Source organism: Oncorhynchus keta, chromosome 35, assembly GCF_023373465.1.
Source record: "Oncorhynchus keta strain PuntledgeMale-10-30-2019 chromosome 35, Oket_V2, whole genome shotgun sequence".
Classification (NCBI taxonomy): domain Eukaryota; kingdom Metazoa; phylum Chordata; class Actinopteri; order Salmoniformes; family Salmonidae; genus Oncorhynchus; species Oncorhynchus keta.
Genome location: NC_068455.1, coordinates 68,639,406 through 68,665,002, shown reverse-complemented (window position 1 = coordinate 68,665,002; position 25,597 = coordinate 68,639,406). Strand labels below are relative to the sequence as shown.

The following is a 25,597-nucleotide window of genomic DNA, read 5'->3' as shown; positions in this document are numbered from 1 at the left end:
TCTAGTGAGATGTTATACCAGGGTAGACAGTGTGCAGACTCACCCTCTAGTGAGATGTTAGACCAGGGTAGACAGTGTGCAGACTCACCCTCTAGTTAGTTGTTAGACCAGGGTAGACAGTGTGCAGACTCACCCTCTAGTTAGTTGTTAGACCAGGGTAGACAGTGTGCAGACTCACCCTCTAGTTAGTTGTTAGACCAGGGTAGACAGTGTGCAGACTCACCCTCTAGTGAGATGTTAGACCAGGGTAGACAGTGTGCAGACTTACCCTCTAGTGAGATGTTATACCAGGTTAGACAGTGTGCAGACTCACAATCTCGTTAGCTGTTAGACCAGGGTAGACAGTGTGCAGACTCACCCTCTAGTTTGTTGTTAGACCAGGGTAGACAGTGTGCAGACTCACCCTCTAGTTTGTTGTTAGACCAGGGTAGACAGTGTGCAGACTCACCCTCTAGTGAGATGTTAGACCAGGGTAGACAGTGTGCAGACTCACCCTCTAGTGAGATGTTAGACCAGGGTAGACAGTGTGCAGACTCACCCTCTAGTTAGTTGTTAGACCAGGGTAGACAGTGTGCAGACTCACCCTCTAGTGAGATGTTAGACCAGGGTAGACAGTGTGCAGACTCACCCTCTAGTTAGTTGTTAGACCAGGGTAGACAGTGTGCATACTCACCCTCTAGTGAGATGTTAGACCAGGGTAGACAGTGTGCAGACTCACCCTCTAGTGAGATGTTAGACCAGGGTAGACAGTGTGCAGACTCACCCTCTAGTGAGATGTTAGACCAGGGTAGACAGTGTGCAGACTCACCCTCTAGTTAGTTGTTAGACCAGGGTAGACAGTGTGCAGACTCACCCTCTAGTTAGTTGTTAGACCAGGGTAGACAGTGTGCAGACTCACCCTCTAGTTAGTTGTTAGACCAGGGTAGACAGTGTGCAGACTCACCCTCTAGTGAGATGTTAGACCAGGGTAGACAGTGTGCAGACTTACCCTCTAGTGAGATGTTATACCAGGTTAGACAGTGTGCAGACTCACAATCTCGTTAGCTGTTAGACCAGGGTAGACAGTGTGCAGACTCACCCTCTAGTTTGTTGTTAGACCAGGGTAGACAGTGTGCAGACTCACCCTCTAGTGAGATGTTAGACCAGGGTAGACAGTGTGCAGACTCACCCTCTAGTGAGATGTTAGACCAGGGTAGACAGTGTGCAGACTTACCCTCTAGTGAGATGTTATACCAGGTTAGACAGTGTGCAGACTCACAATCTCGTTAGCTGTTAGACCAGGGTAGACAGTGTGCAGACTCACCCTCTAGTTTGTTGTTAGACCAGGGTAGACAGTGTGCAGACTCACCCTCTAGTTTGTTGTTAGACCAGGGTAGACAGTGTGCAGACTCACCCTCTAGTGAGATGTTAGACCAGGGTAGACAGTGTGCAGACTCACCCTCTAGTGAGATGTTAGACCAGGGTAGACAGTGTGCAGACTCACAATCTCGTTAGCTGTTAGACCAGGGTAGACAGTGTGCAGACTCACCCTCTAGTTAGTTGTTAGACCAGGGTAGACAGTGTGCAGACTCACCCTCTAGTGAGATGTTAGACCAGGGTAGACAGTGTGCAGACTCACAATCTCGTTAGCTGTTAGACCAGGGTAGACAGTGTGCAGACTCACCCTCTAGTTTGTTGTTAGACCAGGGTAGACAGTGTGCAGACTCACAATCTCGTTAGCTGTTAGACCAGGGTAGACAGTGTGCAGACTCACCCTCTAGTTTGTTGTTAGACCAGGGTAGACAGTGTGCAGACTCACCCTCTAGTGGGATGTTAGACCAGAGCAGACTGGGGTACATGAAGGTAGTGTTGGTGGCTGATGTCTTCATCCTCGTTGAAGTGGAACGTTCCGCTCAGGCTGAAGTACAGGACCACGCCCACAGCCCACATGTCCAGCGAGTTGTTGTAACCATGAAACAGTAACCATAATACAGTATATAATCTGAATAGAAGAAACTAAATGTTCCTAACAGGTAATGGAACTGATGTCCTTAAACACACACAAACGCATGACCACAACAGCCGCAACTATGGTGAAGAATACTCATGAATGAATCATGAATAATGATGACTGAGAAAGTTGCAGAGGCTCTAAGATCCAAAATTCAAATGCTTGAACATTTCTGTATTTCTGGGGGTATGATCATAATTATTCTACATTCATTCAGGATTATTATAATCATGGTAGTATCCACATTAATGTGTTCCCTCCTCACCCAGCCTGTCTATCATTCAACATCTCCCTCGACTTGTTACCTGAGATAATGTAGCTTTGTAATGTACTGTTAATGTGTAATGATCCCTCCTGGTCATAGAGATAAGGGTGAAACACACACAGACACAAACTCACAAGACAAACAGGTGAATCAGACCATTGCCTCACCTACATCTGGCTGTTTCACAATCAATCATCACATCCTGCTTCATAGAGAGAGAGAGATAGAGAGACACAGAGAGAGAGAGAGAGAGAGAGCGAGAGAGACACAGAGAGAGAGAGAGAGAGAGAGAGAGAGAGAGAGAGAGAGAGAGAGAGAGAGAGACAGTGACAGAGACAGAGACATAAACAGAACTTACCATGAGTAATTCAATGATGTTATAACTAATCGTAGTGGGATCTACATATAATAATCCATTGTTATTAATTCTAACAATCACTTCAGAGTGTAAGAGAGAGAGAGAGAGAGCAAGAGAGAGAGAGAGAGAGAGAGAGAGAGAGAGAGAGAGAGAGAGAGAGAGAGAAAGAGACACAATAAAAGACGTAAACCCTGTTATAACCTTTATTATTCACCCCTCAAACAGCATCATCAGTACCTTGATCTACTCTACATAGTTGATCAGAAACACCATACATCTCCAAATTATTATTTTTATTTGTGGTCCTATTTTCCCTTCTCAAACAATAACAACCATACATAAACCATAGACAGATTTCAACAATGACATTACACCTGCTCAGACCCACATGCTGCTAACACAACCATACACATCATGTTCATTCTCACAACAACACTCCCCCACATCCTTCATCCTCTGGAACTTTCCAGTGTACGTAGCACTCTATATGGCCTCAAATCGCACTATTCACACACTCGATCAACTTCAAATCCAAGATGGCAGCATGTCAAGTCGTTTGTCTGTGACTAGTACATTTTAACCTACTAATAACCTATTTATTTATGGTTGCGTAACTTCGTTGTTGTGTAGTGCAAACTATTTTCTTTTTGCTGGTGTAAAGATCACGGGTCCTCCTCAACTTGGCACTTCATTACTTGAAGTTTACCAAAGTAACCCTATCTCTGGCTGGCCTGAGTTCCTCCTTCGTCTGCGGAGTGTCTTGGCCAAGCTGCTCCTTTTTTCTCTTCGCCTGGCTGTCAGTGGCAGCTCAACAATCCCCAACCCGTTCTCTCTATCGACCTCAACACCCAATCGACTCACATGCGCAAACACTAACATTCAGACTCATACATACATACACGCTGTCTCTCTCTCTCCCCTTACCTTCGTTGGCCTCGAAACATGTGTTTTTTTGTCAGAGAAAATTACAGTTTTCGTGGTATTGCTTTGTGCACTGACTTTACTGAACTTTACTGAGAAAACTAACATTGTCGCTGGGTGAATACATTTGACAATGTGCACTCCCGTCCATTGGACATGTTGTCTGCAGGAACTCGTTCTTTTTCACTCGGTCCACTCGTCCAAGTACCAGATGTATTTGTGGCATGATGTGAACAGTACGAATTTGTGTCACTACCAGTGACAGGGTTTTAAATGACTGTTTTGTATTGTCTGGAAACTCACTTGTAGAATTTGCTTGCAGTAGGTCTCTTAAAAAAGAAAAGCCGTGCAAGGTTATTAAACAGAAGTGCCTAGTTATTCCTCTTTTGTTGATATCAGGTAACGTGCTACCTAACCCTGGCCCTGATATGCAATGTCTCCAAACCCCCTCTGATTGTAAATCAAGATCTGGTTTTGGATTTTCATTTAAATGTACGCAGCCTGTTATATGTAAAATCTAAATTAAATGTAAGTGTGGCGAAGTCTTAAACTATTTGTAAACAGTTGGAATTTCTTGCTTCGAATATTGAGGTTTCAAAGGGCCTCTCTATAACTGTGATTGGCTGTTATAGACCCTCCTCTGCTCTCTATAACTGTGATTGGCTGTTATAGACCCCCCTCTGCTCTCTATAACTGTGATTGGCTGTTATAGACCCTCCTCTGCTCTCTATAACTGTGATTGGCTGTTCAAGACCCCCCTCTGCTCTCTATAACTGTGATTGGCTGTTAAAGACCCCCCTCTGCTCTCTATAACTGTGATTGGCTGTTATAGACCCCCCTCTGTTCTCTATAACTGTGTTTGGCTGTTATAGACCCCCCTCTGCTCTCTATAACTGTGATTGGCTGTTATAGACCCCCTCTGCTCTCAGTGATGCATTTTCTTCTTTGACGCACCTTATGTCTAAACTTCTTTACAGTGAAATGATCTTGATTGGTGATCTCAACTGGTGTTGGTTAAAAGCCAGTGTCTGATGATTTAAAAATGTTTTGTAATTCTATGAATCTTACCCAGTTGATTAACTCACCCACTCGCCCAAATCTTAAATGTCCAGATAAATCTACCCTGATTGATTTGATATTGACAAATGTTCCACATAAATATTCTGCGGTTGGTGTTTTTTGTAATGATTTAAGTGACCATTGTGCTGTTGTTGCTGTTAGAAATACTAAGGTACCTAAGACAAACCCACGTTTTATTCGTAAAATAAATTTAAAGTGTTTTAATGAGCAGGCTTTCTTTCATGATTTGTTTTATTTTGACTGGACCAAGATTGAGTTTATCCCTGATGTGGAAACTGCCTGGAAATTCTTTCATGATGGTTTTTCCCAAATAGTAAACAAACATGCCCCATTCCACAGGTTCAGGGTTAAAGGGCGGGATAATCCATGGTTTTCTTCTGAGCTGTCTTGTATTATTCACAACGGTAATCTGGCCTGGGCTAAAGCAGGGAAATCATGTTCTGATGCTGATTGGCTTACTTTTAGGCAGTTACGAAACAAGTGTTCTTTCTTCTCAGGAAGACCAAGTCTGAATATATTATGTCTGTTACCACTGATAACCTGAATGAGCCTAGAAAGTTTTGGAAGGCTATTAAGTCTATGTCTGGTAATGTTAATGAATTACCGCCATGAGTTTTGAAGGACTCTGTTGCTATATATGACATAACTGAAATGCTGAATTGTTTCAATGAGCACTTTGTATCATCTGGTAGGCTGTTTGATTCAGTGTCCTCTGTCTCTGTACAACCCTGTGTGGATGAACCAGTGAAAGCTGGTCAAACGTTTAGCTTTTTGCCATTCTCAGTGCAGGTGGTACATAAAGCCCTGAAATCCTTAGATCAGAGAAAGCCTGCAGGTCCTGATCTTTTGGATCCCTGCTTTTTAAATCTGTCAGCTGATTTCATAGCTGAACCACTTACATATCTGTTCAATCTAACCCTGGAATGTAATGAAATTCTAAAGGTCTGGAAATCAGCATTTGGGTGTGTGATGAGACACCCAACGTCTCTTGATAGTATCACTGAACTTTAATAAGCCTACGTATCGATGGCCTTCGTCAGAGCTTTTATGAAAAAAATCTCTGACGAAGTCCATGAGGCCGATACTTAAGCTTATTAAAGTTCAGTGATACTATCAAGAGCCGTGTGCTGTTTCCTTTTTCATTCATCTTGTTCAACTGTTACCAGGCACCTGCAAAAAAAGATTGCTCAGATGTGCAAGTGCCTTTTTGAATTAGTGTTCTTAACTATGAAATGATGCATGTTCTCAGCTTTACTTTTTAAAAATAGGCACCTGAAAAGATTCTGGGGATGAGCATCTTCAATATGTACCCATTGTTCCTCTTTAGTGCATTGAACAAATGACTATATCGAGAATAATAAACTAAACTTTGGGACTCTGAAGAGGTTTATTCCACCTGTAAGATTTATGGGAAGATTGTTCAATTTAGTTACCTGTATATCTTTTTTCACACTTTTGAGTAATGGGATAAATATATTTGTTGTTTGTGGTCACTTATTAAGTGACTTGTATTGGATATTTGTTGTTGTCCACTTAAAGGATCGCTGTAGATCATAAGTTATTCACCACGCGCACAACTTGCTGCATCGCATTCTGTAAGTCACAGATGAATGACACAATGAACCGTAACACATTTGGGCATATCCTCTCTTTTTCTCATCAGGAGTCCCTTCTCCTTCCCTCGCATGTTTGGGGCGCCGTCAGTTCACACAGTTGACAGATTTGACCAGTCAATATTATTACCAGCAGAAAATGTAAAAAGGTCTTTCAGAATATCCTCTCCTCGTGTTGGTCCCTGAAGGGGCAGTAAACATAAAAGTTCCTCTCTGAACGACTCATTTTGAGGGAAGCAGACCTAAACACATAATTGGCCAATGTCACCTACATCAGTGTTTTTGTCAAATGCAATACTAAAACACGGCGCCACGGATATGCCAGTCATCCGTTTCTTAGCAATGTCCTCGCCGATGTCTTCTATGCGTCTTGTTATGGTAGAGTCTGAGAGTTGCAGTCCCTTAATTTGCATTAAAATAGTTTCCTTGTTTGTGAAATCAGCGTACAATACTTTGGCTGAGGCCAAAATACAATCATCTCCACATCTGTGAAGGCCATCTTGTTTCTCGCGAGTATCCAAGCAATCTCATATGTTGCCTTTGTCGTTTTCTCTGCAACAGTGCTAGATCCTTCCATCATTTGTTGTTGTCTTTTGAGGTGTCCTTTGAGCTGTCCTTTGAGGTGTCCTTTGAGCTGTCCTTTGAGGTGTCCTTTGAGGTGTCCTTTGAGCTGTCCTTTGAGGTGTCCTTTGAGGTGTCCTTTGAGCTGTCCTTTGAGGTGTCCTTTGAGCTGTCCTTTGAGGTGTCCTTTGAGGTGTCCTTTGAGGTGTCCTTTGAGGTGTCCTTTGAGGTGTCCTTTGAGGTGTCCTTTTGAGGTGTCCTTTGAGGTGTCCTTTGAGCTGTCCTTTGAGGTGTCCTTTGAGGTGTCCTTTGAGGTGTCCTTTGAGGTGTCCTTTGAGCTGTCCTTTGAGGTGTCCTTTGAGGTGTCCTTTGAGGTGTCCTTTGAGGTGTCCTTTGAGGTGTCCTTTGAAGTGTCCTTTGAGCTGTCCTTTGAGCTGTCCTTTGAGGTGTCCTTTGAAGTGTCCTTTGAGGTGTCCTTTGAGGTGTCCTTTGAGCTGTCCTTTGAGCTGTCCTTTGAGGTGTCCTTTGAGGTGTCCTTTGAAGTGTCCTTTGAGGTGTCCTTTGAGGTGTCCTTTGAAGTGTCCTTTGAGCTGTCCTTTGAGCTGTCCTTTGAGGTGTCCTTTGAGCTCTCCTTTGAGGTGTCCTTTGAGGTGTCCTTTGAAGTGTCCTTTGAGCTGTCCTTTGAGCTGTCCTTTGAGGTGTCCTTTGAGGTGTCCTTTGAGCTGTCCTTTGAGCTGTCCTTTGAGCTGTCCTTTGAGGTGTCCTTTGAGGTGTCCTTTGAGCTGTCCTTTGAGGTGTCCTTTGAAGTGTCCTTTGAGCTGTCCTTTGAGGTGTCCTTTGAGGTGTCCTTTGAGGTGTCCTTTGAGCTGTCCTTTGAGGTGTCCTTTGAGGTGTCCTTTGAGGTGCGAAATTGAGTTGTTTCTGAGGTTGCTTTGTGGCAGATATGTTTTGTGAAAGTGGGCATGGTGTGACTGGAAATGACGCTCTAAATTTGCTCATTTAAAACAATTGACTGCCTTCTAGCAAATAAGACAATGTGAGCAAGTCCCATCATGCAGTACACAAAATACTTGTCTGTCCATTTCTCTTCAAACTTTCTGTGTTCTGCTTGAATCGACGGTATCCTTCTCTTTGCCACCGGAGCCACGTTAACTAGCTGCATTTCCCTGCAGCCATCTTCCTGGTTCTCCTGGTTCTCCTGGTTCTCCAGTGGTTGTTTGTTCATAACTGTCAAGTTGTCCTCCAGCTCGTCCCCCTCATATTCATTCTCAATAGATTTACGTTCTTTTTTAAAATAATGAATCGATGCTAGTAGCAAACTGATATGTGTCGGTCGCTGAAGCTGAGCAGTTGCGTTCTATTTCGGTAAACCTTCTATTAGGCCTTTCTGTTCAACAGCTACGCTGTACTGTCATCTATCTGCCGTCCAGGGAACAATAGATATATTAAAAGAAGTGATTCAGGCCTGCATTAAACACATTGAATTTAAAATGTATCATTGTTATGTATTATGAATGTGAAAATAGGAAAATCACCACAAGCCTCAAATGAAGGGCCGTATGAGTACCACTGTTCGAAAATAACTGTGTCCACAGGGGATTGTGACCGGCTCCTTCAGTAGATCCAGACAGAAAGAACAACAACAGAGCTGGTCCTGGTTCAGCAGACATCCTTGTTGAGCCATTTGGACTGTTGTTCACTCGCACACAGACAGACAGCACAGATACTCAGATCAGTTTCCTCAGAAGATAGTGTAGGAGGGGTACTTCCAGAGGGGCGGGGTTAGAGGGAAGGAGGGAGAGAGAGAGAGAACACTACATAGCCATACTATAATATTTCAAATGCCTCTATTCTTTTGAAACTTTTGTGGGTATAATGTTTCATGTTAATTTCTGATTGTTAATTTCTCTTTTGTTCATGATCTACTTCACTTGCTTTGGCAATGTAAAGATGTGTTTCCCATGACAATAAAGCCCTTTGAATTGAATTGAATTAAAACTGAGAGAGACAGAGATAGAGAGAGAAGTAAGGGAAAAATGTGAACTTATTAAACTGACAAACATTCTAGGAGTAATTAAATGATGGCCAATCACAGTGAGTTGTACATATGCATCTCTCATAACAATAAATTGAGAGAGTAAGAGAGAGATAGACAAGAAGAGATTTAAACTATTTTAAAACCTTTATTATTAACCCCCTAAACAGTAGAATCAGTTACTTGATCTATTTTCACTCTAGATAGATAGGATTTTTAACATCATACATTTCCAATTTTTTTAAGTAACTGATTGTCAAATCTGGAGATCAAATTTGACATTGACATTTTTCTGTAATTTAGTAGACGCTCTTAACCAGAGCTACTTACAGTCAGACCAGGGCAGGCAGGGGTCATATGGAGAGACAGGGTGGAGATACAAGTCTCCATAGCCAGGGGAAGTAGGGGTGCTGAGGGTGGTGCAGCACACCCTGATAAATCACAAGAAAAATATTTTTATCCCACAAAATGTGTACCCCTTTGTGAGCGGAGAAAAAACTGCCATCTATGGTTTATATTTCTATGGCTGGTTGTGGCTGTAGGTTTGCCTTTTGCAGATTTCAAAATATGATCACTGGGAAAAGCATGTAGTTTGGAAAGCAAATGCTTACTGCTGAAAAGAGAAGACTATTCTGTGATTAGACTATGGCTTCATCTTCATCATTAAGTGAGTCAGCGTGCTGCTGGAAATGTCAATGTCGAAAGTTCTGTGTTGGGTCCAATACTAACGCAGACAAGGCCTTCACCCAAGGTGGGTATTCTAACTGGAAGAATACTAGTGACAGTACTAAAGTATTTGCTAGGCACGCATCAAACAAAGAACAATTTATATGCACTGCACTGTGGAAAGAAAAACGAGTTTGACGTGCTATGGAAACACCAGTGTCAAAACTTGTTAATGATGAGCAGCTGGCAAGAAATCACATGTAAACAAATGTAAACAAATTTGTGCACAAAATTTGAAATAATGTTTGTGCGTATGGAAAATGGCTGGGATCTTTTATTTCAGCTGATGAAACATGGGACCGACACTCTACATGATGTGTCTATATGTGTCTATAAGACCTCAGAATAAGACCCAAATGCAGACAGTTCGAATAACTAGGCTACTACGTTCAGCATTTAGTTTGTATTATCTTGGTAAGACAGCTGTGTGTGCAGCTGCATTCTCATAAGGTAACTCACCTATTACAAACAGCCTAGCTATATCGTAGCCTATATTCATTACCAAAAGGCCTTGCTGTAGCGTGCTGTCCATTGTGCTGTTGCAGTGTAGCAGAGATAGGCTACAGATTTCTAAATAACCTAATGATCTCTGCATTTGAACCTTATATTTATTTTGGTACATTGTGATTCTATATCATTCAAATAACATGTAAATTGCCTCTCAGCCACTTTATCCCGGGGCCAAGTGGGGGTATATGAAGGCAGCGTTGGTTTTCTGCTGTGCGATGTCCTTGTCTTTGTTGAAGGGGAACGTTCCGCTCAGCCTGACATACAGGACCACACCCACAACCTCCCACATGTCTAGTGAGTGGTTGTAACCATGGCTAGCACGTTTGGAAAAGGGAAATGATATTACTATATATTAAAAGGACAGTATATTACTATATGTGTATTTGTGTTGTGCTTTTATTTCCCATAGCTCACCATAAAGGGAGTGGCAATAGTGTTGAAGTTAGTTCAGTTGCAGCTGTTCAGAAGTACAAAAAATGTCCAGGACAGTTCCTAGTTATACTAAAGAAGTACAAGAAATAACTATTTAAGGTTTGTTCAAATGTAAACACTCTGACGAGACTCTAAGACAACTAAAATACACACTTTATAGAAGAAACACTCAAAGACAAAAATATCATATTTAACACAGAGTTTATTAGGGGTATAGTAGAAATACAGTATTAGTGGACATTAGCAGAGAACCTCAACCAGACACTCAGACTAAGTCATTCTTAACAGGACCATATTGAATATGTAAACACACGGCCCTGTTCACACTCAACTTGTACAACTCACCTACCACACATTTGGCACAATGGTTGTGATACAACAGAGAGTTTATCTGCAGAAAAACAATTAAGTGCTGTGGAGACACCACACAATGGTAGTGTAACAAACAAAAGAATTCACAGAAACTAAGACAAAAATGTCCTTCACATCACGACCTTAACACAATGTTTTTCATACATTCATGCCAGGTCAGAATTAAGGAAGAGACAGTAGTGTTGAGGCACAGACAGACTGCCTACTACTGCAAGACTACTGAGACTTGTTATTTAGCACAAACACTAAAAAAATATCATGTGAAACACTGAGTTTATTAGGTATATAGAAGAAGTACGGTTTCAGTGGACATTAGCAGAGCAGCTCAATCACACACTCAGGCTCAGGAGCACTGTTTATACCTGCCACTTATATGTGATCCTGTCCTGGTCTTGTCTTGTCCTGGTCTTGTACTGATCCTGTCCTGGTCTTGTACTGATCCTGTCCTGGTCTTGTCTTGTCCTGATCCTGTCCTGGTCTTGTCTTGTCCTGGTCTTGTCCTGATCCTGTCCTGGTCTTGTACTGATCCTGTCCTGATCCTGGTCTTGTCCTGGTCTTGTCTTGTCCTGGTCTTGTACTGATCCTGTCCTGGTCTTGTACTGATCCTGTCCTGGTCTTGTACTGATCCTGTCCTGGTCTTGTACTGATCCTGTCCTGGTCTTGTCCTGATCTTGTCTTGTCCTGGTCTTGTCCTGATCCTGTCCTGGTCTTGTCCTGGTCTTGTACTGATCCTGTCCTGGTCTTGTACTGATCCTGTCCTGGTCTTGTCCTGATCCTGTCCTGGTCTTGTCTTGTCCTGGTCTTGTACTGATCCTGTCCTGGTCTTGTACTGATCCTGTCCTGGTCTTGTACTGATCCTGTCCTGGTCTTGTACTGATCCTGTCCTGGTCTTGTCCTGGTCTTGTACTGATCCTGTCCTGGTCTTGTACTGATCCTGTCCTGGTCTTGTCCTGATCCTGTCCTGGTCTTGTCCTGATCCTGTCCTGGTCCTGGTCTTGTCCTGATCCTGTCCTGGTCTTGTACTGATCTTGCCAGTTTACACTTATAAAATCTAATCAAAATCAGTTCACAATGCATCTTTTAATCGTCTACACATCAGGACAAAGGACTCATGATAGAAGCAGGTATAAAAGTGGCTTCTCACAGGCTGATCAGATCAGTTACTTTTCATGATACCTGTGCTGTAGCAACAGTACATCGTTAATGGGAAAAACTCAGGGTGATGCCAAGTGGAAATTTGTTTGCAATCATCTAACAATAACCTATGTAATTAAATAATTACAGTTACATTTCTGATTGTGCCGTTATATCCACATTGCAGCACGTTTTCCATCAGTCCAACTGTAGCCCACATGAAACAATGAGAAAGAACTGGCTTTTAATTTGCTTGGTGAAGATAAAGGCAATGTATAAATACTCACATTTTTAAAGAACACTTTAATTAATTTTACACAGTAGTCCCCCCCCCCCACACACACACACACCTCCTGTCCTCCTCTCTCCTGAGAAATTTAGCTGCACTATCTAACCTCAATTTTTATTTTATTTTTTATAATCATTTTTTCTTCACATTTTCTAACAGTACATTTATATTTTCCAACGGGGCTATACATTTGGTTGAGTTTTTTTTCTTGCCCGAGTAGCCTCGTTTCACTACCAAAAATAAAATTAAACTATCTAGTGTTCAGCTAAATAAAAACAATGTCAAATACAGGAAGCCTAGTCAAATAATTAACACCCAATCACATTAACCGTTACTCTCTCACGGGAAACCTTCACTCTTGCACAGACATTTAGAAATGAAACATGACAATTTGAAAAAATAAACCACGGGAGTTTATTTCCGAGACTAAGGACGACTTTCGAATAGTAACAAATTGTTGTGAACGTTGTGCAACAGGTAATTCATATCTTTACCTAAGTAGTTAGATGGTTTGTCATTAAAAGAATAACAACAATGTAACAACAATGTACAAAGCCATAATATGACATTTGAAATGTCTCTATTCATCTGAGACATTTGTGAGTGTAATGTGTTGGTTCCACTATTCTGGGCTCTGTTATTTCCGTAAATAAGGAACACTCAAAATGTGCACTTAGAAATCATAACAATGTTAATCAAAATACAGCTGTAGACGGAAGTCAAAGACCAAACATACAACTGATGTCTCTCCTGAGTTCTGCCCCGAACAAAAGAAAGGTACATCTTATATACCCGAAACCTTACGGTGTGATCTCCTTTGTCAAACCCTGCATGTGCAGCTAAAAAACAAGTTATTCTTAACACAAGGTTTCTGAGAACCGGCCTCAGCGATATGCAAATCTACCCTAGTTTGAGAAAAACAGAAGCTGTCTCTCTGTGTCTCGCTATCACACTCAGTCTCTTTTCTCACCTTTTCTCACAGACACGGGGCTGTGGGTTTTGGCAGAGAGCTAGACACAGACAGAGGCCTCAGTATTCAGCCATACAGAGGGCATAAGTGCAACGGCACATAAGCAAATTCATAACAACATAATCAATAGTGGGGTTCTTTAGAAGACCCCCAAAATCAACTTTAACCCTACAAATGTTTACTGTTAATTTCTGATTGTTTATTTCGCTTTTGTTTATTATCTATTTCACTTGCTTTGGCTATGTTTCCCATGCCAATAAAGCCCTGAATTGAATTGAGAGAGAGTGAGACACAAATAATTAGCTTTGACTAAAGGGGGAAATTAGAATTTACAAAACGAACAAACATTCTAGACGTAATTCAATGAACGCTCTAGCCAGTCACACTGCGTTAAGTTCGCACCTTAATAAGAAACAGAGAGAGTAAGAGAGAGATAGACAAGAGTTTAAAACCCTTTATTATCAAGCCCCTGAACAGTAGAATCAGTTACTCAATCTATTATTCACTACAATAGAGATTTAGAAACACCCTACATCTTCAAAGATTTCATAGAAAATGTAGCTACTTACTGACTTACTGAGTGTCAGATCTACAGATTAGCAATGCTGTTTATTGTTTGGCAAACAGCCCCATCAGCTGGACAGGTTTATGATAGTTGATCAAGCGGTATGTGTAACCTAAGAGCAAACTATCCCAATGAAATCTATCCAATGATGTTAGGGGCAAATCCTAACTTCCACTTTAGCCAAATGTTCACTATGTCTCCTATTGACATCAATGCATGAATAAATTAAAATGTAACTCGGAGTAGAGTTTATGATTCTCACCTAAATACGTATTACAGCACATTACATGCTAGTAGGAAAACAACAGATTAATACCAAGGAACCTATTTTGATTCATTGACTTACAGTACATAGATAATAATTAGTGATGATTAACAATATTCAGTATTTGACATAAAAGTGAAAATAACCGGCAGCGTAGGTTAGAGCGTTGGACTAGTAACCGGAAGGTTGCGAGTTCAAACCCCCGAGCTGACAAGGTACAAATCTGTTGTTCTGCCCCTGAACAGGCAGTTAACCCACTGTTCCCAGGCCGTCATTGAAAATAAGAATGTGTCCTTAACTGACTTGCCTGGTAGAAGGTAGAATTTTAAAAAACAACAGTAAAGTCAATAAATATCTCATGATCAAATCAGAAAAGAGCATTATAAAGCTTCACTCTAGTGTGGTGACCTCTACCACAGTTTACACAGCTCTGAAGTATCATGACTGTGCTGATAACAAACCCACAACTCCTTATAGGAGGGGCTGAGTGAATGTTGTCTGAACTCTATGGAGGAGGGTCATTGTGTCAGAAACACTTGATGAATTTGAACATGCAGTATAAGATTAAAACATTGTTTCATCAAAATATATTTAATTCCTTCAATCTCCAAAGAGCATCGGTGAAGGAATTATATAGCTAAATATCTATTCTTTGAGGGGGGAAAAGCATGGGGATTTCTACCACAGTTTATGTCAAAGCATAATCCCAGGATAGAGGGGCTGAGTGAATGTTGTCTTGGCTCTGTGGAGGAGGGTCATTGTATCAGAAGAGACGCTGTAGAAGGACAGAGTACCTGCCTTGTGATTCAGGTACACTCCTACTCTGGAAGACAGAGGGCCTGATACTTTAGTCATAACAGTATTGTGGTGGAAACTATCATCATTGCTAGCGCAGTTTAAACTCCAGGACGTTTCAGTGATGACCCTCTAATGACGTCTTTATAAGAGACTGCTATATGAACACTCCTCTCAACCACCCAGTAACAGCGTCCAGACTGGACCTGGATGGTCACGATATGGATGGGGTTGTCGTGTATATGTCACCTTTCTGTTCCCCTCAGACAGTTTGTGTGTTGTGTTAGGGTCCAGTGTGAGCTGACAGGAGTCTAGGAGAAGAGCAGAGACCAATCAGGGGAGATCGATAGAACAATAAGATAAGTCACATACTGTATCTACCCTGTCTCTGATTATAGCAGAGCAGAGACCAATCAGGGAGATAGATAGAACAATAAGATAAGTCACATACTGTATCTACCCTGTCTCTGATTATAGCAGAGCAGAGACCAATCAGGGAGATAGATAGAACAATAAGATAAGTCACATACTGTATCTACCCTGTCTCTGATTATAGCAGAGCAGAGACCAATCAGGGAGATAGATAGAACAATAAGATAAGTCACATACTGTATCTACCCTGTCTCTGATTATAGCAGAGCAGAGACCAATCAGGGAGATAGATAGAACAATAAGATAAGTCACATACTGTATCTACCCTGTCTCTGATTATAGCAGAGCAGAGACCAATCAGGGAGATAGATAGAACAATAAGATAAGTCACATACTGTATCTACCCTGTCTCTGATTATAGCAGAGCAGAGACCAATCAGGGAGATAGATAGAACAATAAGATAAGTCACATACTGTATCTACCCTGTCTCTGATTATAGCAGAGCAGAGACCAATCAGGGAGATAGATAGAACAATAAGATAAGTCACATACTGTATCTACCCTGTCTCTGATTATAGCAGAGCAGAGACCAATCAGGGAGATAGATAGAACAATAAGATAAGTCACATACTGTATCTACCCTGTCTCTGATTATAGCAGAGCAGAGACCAATCAGGGAGATAGATAGAACAATAAGATAAGTCACATACTGTATCTACCCTGTCTCTGATTATAGCAGAGCAGAGACCAATCAGGGAGATAGATAGAACAATAAGATAAGTCACATACTGTATCTACCCTGTCTCTGATTATAGCAGAGCAGAGACCAATCAGGGAGATAGATAGAACAATAAGATAAGTCACATACTGTATCTACCCTGTCTCTGATTATAGCAGAGCAGAGACCAATCAGGGAGATAGATAGAACAATAAGATAAGTCACATACTGTATCTACCCTGTCTCTGATTATAGCAGAGCAGAGACCAATCAGGGAGATAGATAGAACAATAAGATAAGTCACATACTGTATCTACCCTGTCTCTGATTATAGCAGAGCAGAGACCAATCAGGGAGATAGATAGAACAATAAGATAAGTCACATACTGTATCTACCCTGTCTCTGATTATAGCAGAGCAGAGACCAATCAGGGAGATAGATAGAACAATAAGATAAGTCACATACTGTATCTACCCTGTCTCTGATTATAGCAGAGCAGAGACCAATCAGGGAGATAGATAGAACAATAAGATAAGTCACATACTGTATCTACCCTGTCTCTGATTATAGCAGAGCAGAGACCAATCAGGGAGATAGATAGAACAATAAGATAAGTCACATACTGTATCTACCCTGTCTCTGATTATAGCAGAGCAGAGACCAATCAGGGAGATAGATAGAACAATAAGATAAGTCACATACTGTATCTACCCTGTCTCTGATTATAGCAGAGCAGAGACCAATCAGGGAGATAGATAGAACAATAAGATAAGTCACATACTGTATCTACCCTGTCTCTGATTATAGCAGAGCAGAGACCAATCAGGGAGATAGATAGAACAATAAGATAAGTCACATACTGTATCTACCCTGTCTCTGATTATAGCAGAGCAGAGACCAATCAGGGAGATAGATAGAACAATAAGATAAGTCACATACTGTATCTACCCTGTCTCTGATTATAGCAGAGCAGAGACCAATCAGGGAGATAGATAGAACAATAAGATAAGTCACATACTGTATCTACCCTGTCTCTGATTATAGCAGAGCAGAGACCAATCAGGGAGATAGATAGAACAATAAGATAAGTCACATACTGTATCTACCCTGTCTCTGATTATAGCAGAGCAGAGACCAATCAGGGAGATAGATAGAACAATAAGATAAGTCACATACTGTATCTACCCTGTCTCTGATTATAGCAGAGCAGAGACCAATCAGGGAGATAGATAGAACAATAAGATAAGTCACATACTGTATCTACCCTGTCTCTGATTATAGCAGAGCAGAGACCAATCAGGGAGATAGATAGAACAATAAGATAAGTCACATACTGTATCTACCCTGTCTCTGATTATAGCAGAGCAGAGACCAATCAGGGAGATAGATAGAACAATAAGATAAGTCACATACTGTATCTACCCTGTCTCTGATTATAGCAGAGCAGAGACCAATCAGGGAGATAGATAGAACAATAAGATAAGTCACATACTGTATCTACCCTGTCTCTGATTATAGCAGAGCAGAGACCAATCAGGGAGATAGATAGAACAATAAGATAAGTCACATACTGTATCTACCCTGTCTCTGATTATAGCAGAGCAATAAGATAAGACCAATCAGGGAGATCAGGAGATAGATAGAACAATAAGATAAGTCACATACTGTATCTACCCTGTCTCTGATTATAGCAGAGCAGAGACCAATCAGGGAGATAGATAGAACAATAAGATAAGTCACATACTGTATCTACCCTGTCTCTGATTATAGCAGAGCAGAGACCAATCAGGGAGATAGATAGAACAATAAGATAAGTCACATACTGTATCTACCCTGTCTCTGATTATAGCAGAGCAGAGACCAATCAGGGAGATAGATAGAACAATAAGATAAGTCACATACTGTATCTACCCTGTCTCTGATTATAGCAGAGCAGAGACCAATCAGGAGATAGATAGAACAATAAGATAAGTCACATACTGTATCTACCCTGTCTCTGATTATAGCAGAGCAGAGACCAATCAGGGAGATCAGGGAGATAGATAGAACAATAAGATAAGTCACATACTGTATCTACCCTGTCTCTGATTATAGCAGAGCAGAGACCAATCAGGGAGATAGATAGAACAATAAGATAAGTCACATACTGTATCTACCCTGTCTCTGATTATAGCAGAGCAGAGACCAATCAGGGAGATAGATAGAACAATAAGATAAGTCACATACTGTATCTACCCTGTCTCTGATTATAGCAGAGCAGAGACCAATCAGGGAGATAGATAGAACAATAAGATAAGTCACATACTGTATCTACCCTGTCTCTGATTATAGCAGAGCAGAGACCAATCAGGGAGATAGATAGAACAATAAGATAAGTCACATACTGTATCTACCCTGTCTCTGATTATAGCAGAGCAGAGACCAATCAGGGAGATAGATAGAACAATAAGATAAGTCACATACTGTATCTACCCTGTCTCTGATTATAGCAGAGCAGAGACCAATCAGGGAGATAGATAGAACAATAAGATAAGTCACATACTGTATCTACCCTGTCTCTGATTATAGCAGAGCAGAGACCAATCAGGGAGATAGATAGAACAATAAGATAAGTCACATACTGTATCTACCCTGTCTCTGATTATAGCAGAGCAGAGACCAATCAGGGAGATAGATAGAACAATAAGATAAGTCACATACTGTATCTACCCTGTCTCTGATTATAGCAGAGCAGAGACCAATCAGGAGATAGATAGAACAATAAGATAAGTCACATACTGTATCTACCCTGTCTCTGATTATAGCAGAGCAGAGACCAATCAGGGAGATAGATAGAACAATAAGATAAGTCACATACTGTATCTACCCTGTCTCTGATTATAGCAGAGCAGAGACCAATCAGGGAGATAGATAGAACAATAAGATAAGTCACATACTGTATCTACCCTGTCTCTGATTATAGCAGAGCAGAGACCAATCAGGGAGATAGATAGAACAATAAGATAAGTCACATACTGTATCTACCCTGTCTCTGATTATAGCAGAGCAGAGACCAATCAGGGAGATAGATAGAACAATAAGATAAGTCACATACTGTATCTACCCTGTCTCTGATTATAGCAGAGCAGAGACCAATCAGGGAGATAGATAGAACAATAAGATAAGTCACATACTGTATCTACCCTGTCTCTGATTATAGCAGAGCAGAGACCAATCAGGGAGATAGATAGAACAATAAGATAAGTCACATACTGTATCTACCCTGTCTCTGATTATAGCAGAGCAGAGACCAATCAGGGAGATAGATAGAACAATAAGATAAGTCACATACTGTATCTACCCTGTCTCTGATTATAGCAGAGCAGAGACCAATCAGGGAGATAGATAGAACAATAAGATAAGTCACATACTGTATCTACCCTGTCTCTGATTATAGCAGAGCAGAGACCAATCAGGGAGATAGATAGAACAATAAGATAAGTCACTATAAGTACATACTGATTATAGCAGAGCAGAGACCAATCTACCCTGTCTCTGATTATAGCAGAGCAGAGACCAATCAGGGAGATAGATAGAACAATAAGATAAGTCACATACTGTATCTACCCTGTCTCTGATTATAGCAGAGCAGAGACCAATCAGGGAGATAGATAGAACAATAAGATAAGTCACATACTGTATCTACCCTGTCTCTGATTATAGCAGAGCAGAGACCAATCAGGGGAGATCGATAGAACAATAAGATAAGTCACATACTGTATCTACCCTGTCTCTGATTATAGCAGAGCAGAGACCAATCAGGGAGATAGATAGAACAATAAGATAAGTCACATACTGTATCTACCCTGTCTCTGATTATAGCAGAGCAGAGACCAATCAGGGAGATAGATAGAACAATAAGATAAGTCACATACTGTATCTACCCTGTCTCTGATTATAGCAGAGCAGAGACCAATCAGGGGAGATCGATAGAACAATAAGATAAGTCACATACTGTATCTACCCTGTCTCTGATTATAGCAGAGCAGAGACCAATCAGGGAGATAGATAGAACAATAAGATAAGTCACATACTGTATCTACCCTGTCTCTGAGCAGAGCAGAGACCAATCAGGGAGATAGATAGAACAATAAGATAAGTCACATACTGTATCTACCCTGTCTCTGATTATAGCAGAGCAGAGACCAATCAGGGAGATAGATAGAACAATAAGATAAGTCACATACTGTATCTACCCTGTCTCTGATTATAGCAGAGCAGAGACCAATCAGGGAGATAGATAGAACAATAAGATAAGTCACATACTGTATCTACCCTGTCTCTGATTATAGCAGAGCAGAGACCAATCAGGGAGATAGATAGAACAATAAGATAAGTCACATACTGTATCTACCCTGTCTCTGATTATAGCAGAGCAGAGACCAATCAGGGAGATAGATAGAACAATAAGATAAGTCACATACTGTATCTACCCTGTCTCTGATTATAGCAGAGCAGAGACCAATCAGGGAGATAGATAGAACAATAAGATAAGTCACATACTGTATCTACCCTGTCTCTGATTATAGCAGAGCAGAGACAATAAGATAAGTACATGGATAATCAGGGAGATAGATAGAACAATAAGATAAGTCACATACTGTATCTACCCTGTCTCTGATTATAGCAGAGCAGAGACCAATCAGGGAGATAGATAGAACAATAAGATAAGTCACATACTGTATCTACCCTGTCTCTGATTATAGCAGAGCAGAGACCAATCAGGGAGATAGATAGAACAATAAGATAAGTCACATACTGTATCTACCCTGTCTCTGATTATAGCAGAGCAGAGACCAATCAGGGAGATCGATAGAACAATAAGTTCACTTGGTCCCACTGTATTTGAAGTGTATCTTATGAATGCTTCATATACACTGCATTTATGGGTCACAAGTCATCTATAACCGTATTTCATGGTCTATAATAGATTAATATATGTGAGCAAATAAATGTATGGTTATGTCACTAAGTTATACCACATAACGGTTATAGATTATTTGTGAAGAAAACATTTAGCAATTTTATACCTCATTTCATACAATTCTACTCATTAAACCATGGGGCGGAGAGAAAAATGTTCCGTTTTACAGCTCATTTCCTGCAATTCTACACATTTTGCAATAAGGTGAGACAAATGTTTGCAATTTTTTTATATGATAACTGATGATCAATGTGCCTCATCCCGGTCAGTAATGCTTACTACAAGTTGAGATAGCTGGCTGCTAGACTAACTTACCAATAAATAAATAAAATATCTGACATGGGATAACTGAGTGACTGCTGATGCACAACCAAATTTATAAATGGCACCTTCTGTATTCTATTATTCTGAATCTCAACAGTAAATTGAGACCCCGACTGAGTCCCCCCCCCCCCAATCATAAAAATAAACCATTTATTTTTATTGGTCTGCGGGCCACCAGTTGCCCATCAATGCCTCAGAACCACTGCAATTTGCATACCGACCCAATAGATCCACGGATGATGCAATCTCAACTACACTGCACACTGCCCTGTCCCATCTGGACAAGAGGAATACCTATGTAGGAATGCTGTTCATTGACTAAAGCTCAGCCTTCAACACCAGGTGCTGTATATAGCCTCATTACATCTGTTGTATTAGACGCATGTGACAGATACAGTTTGATTTGATTTGCAACCGCAGGGCTCTCCAGAGGGTGGTGCGGTCTGCCCAACGCATCACCAGGGGCACACTGTCTGTCCTCCAGGACACCTACAGCACCCGGTGTCACAGGAAGGCCAAGAAGATCATCAAGGACTTCAGCCACACGAACCACGGCCTGTTCACCCCACTAGCATCCAGAAGGTGAGGTCAGTACAGGTGCTTCAAAGCTGGGACCGAGAGACTGAACAACAGCTTCTATCTCAAGGCCATCAGACTGTTAAATAGTCACCACTAGCCAGCCTCCACCCAGTACCCTGCCCTGAACTTTAGTTACTGGCACTAACCGGCTAACACCCACTTACTCAACCCTGCACCTTAGAGACTGCTGCCCAGGGTACATAGTCATGGAACACTGGTCACTTCAGTAATGTTTACATACTGTTTTACACCCTTCATATGTATATACTGTACTGTAGACAAGACCTATCCTATATAATAATTGCTGTACAAATACTATTCTATCCTACATATTCTACAAATAAACTACATATTCAATCCATATATTCATGTATATACGTCCCATCATATACATATATATTTATTTATATTGTGCTTTCTGACATTCCTCATCCTAATATTTCTATATTTGTTATATTTGTGTGTATTGTTTTGTGTTGTTAGATATCCCTGCACTGTTGGAGATTGGAACATAAGCATTCCTCTACACCTGCAATAAAATATGTTTAATATGTTTGTGACTAATACAATTGTATTTTATTTGCAGGGAAGTGAAAGGGTGTCTCTATTCAGTTAATAAAAATAATACTCACCTTGAGAATCTCCTCAGCCTGTTGGAGCTCCTTCAGAAGCTTCTCTCTGTCCTGGACTCTCTGCTGGAACTGCTGACTCATCCCCAGCTGGCTCTGTGGAGAAACACTCTTCATTGACCAATCAAGCTTTATTGGTCCAAACTCTTCTAATGTCAATGTTTAATGTCAAAATAATATGACACCATATGGCACAGCCAATAGTATGCTAATATCCTCACAAACATACAAAGTCATTATCTAGGTTGTTAGTTCAATGACTATTGCTTTACAATACATGTATCAGAGAGCTCAGACTGAACTTTGGACTCGTAAAATGATATGATGGGGTTTGATAGCAGCAAATGGTGATACATTTGAAGAATCTTTTTCATGTGAATAACTAACTGCGTATGTTCTCTCATATTCAAACAGCCCTCCCATATCATCTTAAATGATTTGTTCATCTCCAACAAGTTGTTCTGGTCTTACCTGTTTCTCAGTTCTCTGCTGCAGCTGACACTGCATCATGGCCTTTATGTTCATTCATAACACACAGATAACAGATACACTGTTGATCAGTACGACAGTAAACCTCCAGCAGCTTGTGCTTCTTAAGTCCAGGAATTTCATAGCTAGGTTGGAGATGAGTCTCACAGTAAGACACCAGACACATCAGACAGGACATGAGGGGTTTCTGGTCCCAGTGCAGAAATCACAGGCCACATCTCCAGGTCCAGCATAGCACAGATCAGGAGTGGGAGCAGCCTGGAGTCCTGTCTTCCTCACTTTCTCTACCGCCTCAGTCAGCGTGTTATTTTTCATCAAAGTTGGCCTTTGAGTGAAGGTTTTTCCTGCACTGGGGGCAGCTGAAGACACCCTTCCAATCATCTTGATCCTAGCATCCCTCAATACAGCTCCAGCAGTAACTGTGTCCACATGGGGATGGTGTCCAGCTCCTTCAGTAGATCCATACAGAAAGAACAACAGAGCTGGTCCTGGTTCAGCAGACATCCTTGTTGAGCCATTTGGACTGTTGATCACTCTCACACAGACAGACCACACAGAGACTCCGATCAGTTTGGATTGATAATGACAATGGAGTAGGAAAAAGCACAAACAGGTCAGAGAGAGAGAGAGAGAGAAGAGTGTGACATACAGACAGACACAAAGACAGAGACAGACAGAGACAGACAGAGAGACAGATAGAGACAGAGACAGACAGAGGTGTCTTGCAGCCCAAAAATCTGAGGGGGAACAAAGTACATGAGGAGGCTTGAGGGAGTTCTGGAGGGAGCTAGGCCGTCAGTCCGGGAGGTGGAGAATTTAGCATGTTTCAAACACCTGAATAATATTTTTCCTGAAATCTAGAGCCACACTCATTATGTTTAATTCTATAAAAAAAGTCAATTTTTCTGCATATTTAAGCATAACTCTTAAGCTGTCTGTACCCTCCAGACTGGTTGTTCTTTTTATAAAGAAACTAAATACCCTTCTCTGCATCTCTTCTAAAATCTGGGCATAAGATTGAAAGGAATGATTTAGTACCTTTAGTTATTCCTTGCTTTTCTAAAGTCCACCAACCTTGCCAGCAGGCATGCCAGCTAATATACTATAGTTAGACAAACTAGCTACTCTAGAAATGGCTTCTTAGTAGCTAGCTATGAGGTTGGGAGATTGGGAACCTATCTGGGCTGGCTATCACTTTTGTTCTCAGAAGAGGTTGTGGGAGGGGTTTTGCCAGAGGGCGGGGTTACAGGGAAAGGGGAGGAGAGAGCGATAGAGAGAGAAAGACAACCTAGATTTAAACCCTTTTAGAGCCTTTAATATAAACCCCCTAAACAATAGCACCAATTAAATGTATCTATTTTTCACTCTATATAGAGGATTTTAAACACCATACATTTGCAAATATTTGATAAAAAATTAAGCAAGTTACTGAGTGTCGAGTCAAGGGATGAGCAATGCTGTTTATTGTTTGGTGAACAGCACCATCAAGTGGACAGGGGTATCGAGAGCATCACGGCCTGGGACGGCAACCACACCTCCGCTGATCGCAAGGCTCTACAGAGGGTGGTACGCTCAGCCCAACGCACCATGGGGTGCTCACTGTCTGACCTCCAGGACACCTACAAAACCAGGTGTTACAGGAAGGCCAAGAAGATCAGAGGACTTCAGCTACCCGAGCCACGGCCTGTTCTCCTGGCTTCCATCACTCAGATGCAGGCAGTATAGGAGTATCATAGCAACAACAAAAAAAAATCAGTGATCATAAATCTTAAGACTTTTGTTCATAAAAAAAAACATAGGTCGCTGTGTGCTTCTTTATCAGTTCATCAGAATTCATTTTCTTTTTGCTGATCACCACTGAAACACATCAGTAGTCATCTTGTCCAGCCATTGACCTTTCACCTTTGGGCCTTAGGGTCACAGGCTGTTGTCGTGCCCAGGGGTCCAGGGGAGGTGAGAAGGGAAGAGCAGGCCTCTCTCCTGGGCATGGTGTCTCCAGCGGTCCTCGTCTCCCTTATGGGTCAGGTACTGGCAGCCCATCCTCTGCTCAAACTCCCTCAGGTCACACCACAACTGGAAGTCCTGGGGTGTTAAGGTCATGGTTTTGGTTAAGAATAGGGTTATGGTAAATGGTTAGGAGAAGGGTTGGGATAGGGTTATGGTAAATGGTTAGGAGAAGGGTTGGGATAGGGTTATGGTAAATGGTTAGGAGAAGGGTTGGGATAGGGTTATGGTAAATGGTTAAGAGAAGGGTTGGGATAGGGTTATGGTAAATGGTTGGGATAGGGTTATGGTAAATGGTTAGGAGAAGGGTTGGGATAGGGTTATGGTAAATGGTTAGGAGAAGGGTTGGGATAGGGTTATGGTAAATGGTTAGGAGAAGGGTTGGGATAGGGTTATGGTAAATGGTTAGGAGAAGAGTTGGGATAGGGTTATGGTACATGGTTAGGAGAAGGGTTGGGATAGGGTTATGGTAAATGGTTAAGAGAAGGGTTGGGATAGGGTTATGGTAAATGGTTAGGAGAAGGGTTGGGATAGGGTTATGGTAAATGGTTAGGAGAAGGGTTGGGATAGGGTTATGGTAAATGGTTAGGAGAAGGGTTGGGATAGGGTTATGGTAAATGGTTAGGAGAAGGGTTG

General features: G+C 41.4%; 2 protein-coding genes across 3 annotated transcripts in view; one reads left to right on the top strand and one right to left on the bottom strand.

Annotated features, from left to right (window-relative positions):
- The first annotated feature begins 5,640 nt into the window (after positions 1-5,640).
- LOC127915515 (uncharacterized) lies at positions 5,641-8,477 on the top strand. Its single transcript, XM_052495686.1, has 3 exons — positions 5,641-5,649; positions 6,670-6,993; positions 7,067-8,477. Exons 1-3 carry the CDS (start codon positions 5,641-5,643, stop codon positions 7,700-7,702), a joined length of 969 nt encoding a protein of 322 aa, XP_052351646.1. The 3' UTR covers positions 7,703-8,477.
- A 2,198-nt stretch (positions 8,478-10,675) lies between these two features.
- Positions 10,676-25,597, bottom strand: part of LOC118369186 (serine/threonine-protein kinase D3-like) — a 35,152-nt gene continuing 20,230 nt past the window's right edge. The window contains exons 19-21 of one of the 2 annotated variants that reach the window (XM_052497447.1): positions 22,472-25,039; positions 11,694-15,192; positions 10,676-11,413 (exon numbers count right to left, since the gene is read on the bottom strand). In XM_052497447.1, coding sequence (XP_052353407.1) covers positions 24,875-25,039 — 165 coding nt within the window. In that variant the 3' untranslated portion in view covers positions 10,676-11,413; positions 11,694-15,192; positions 22,472-24,874. Of the gene's footprint in view, positions 15,193-22,471; positions 25,040-25,597 lie in introns of both variants that reach the window. The other variant, XM_052497446.1, reaches the window with a different exon arrangement.

What these genes read in the sequence shown, in the direction of transcription:
- LOC127915515 (XM_052495686.1), top strand. An exon ending in CCTTTGAGGTGTCCTTTGAG is followed by an intron (nt 6,994 to 7,066) that starts GTGTCCTTTGAG and finishes GTGTCCTTTGAG; the next exon opens with CTGTCCTTTGAGGTGTCCTT.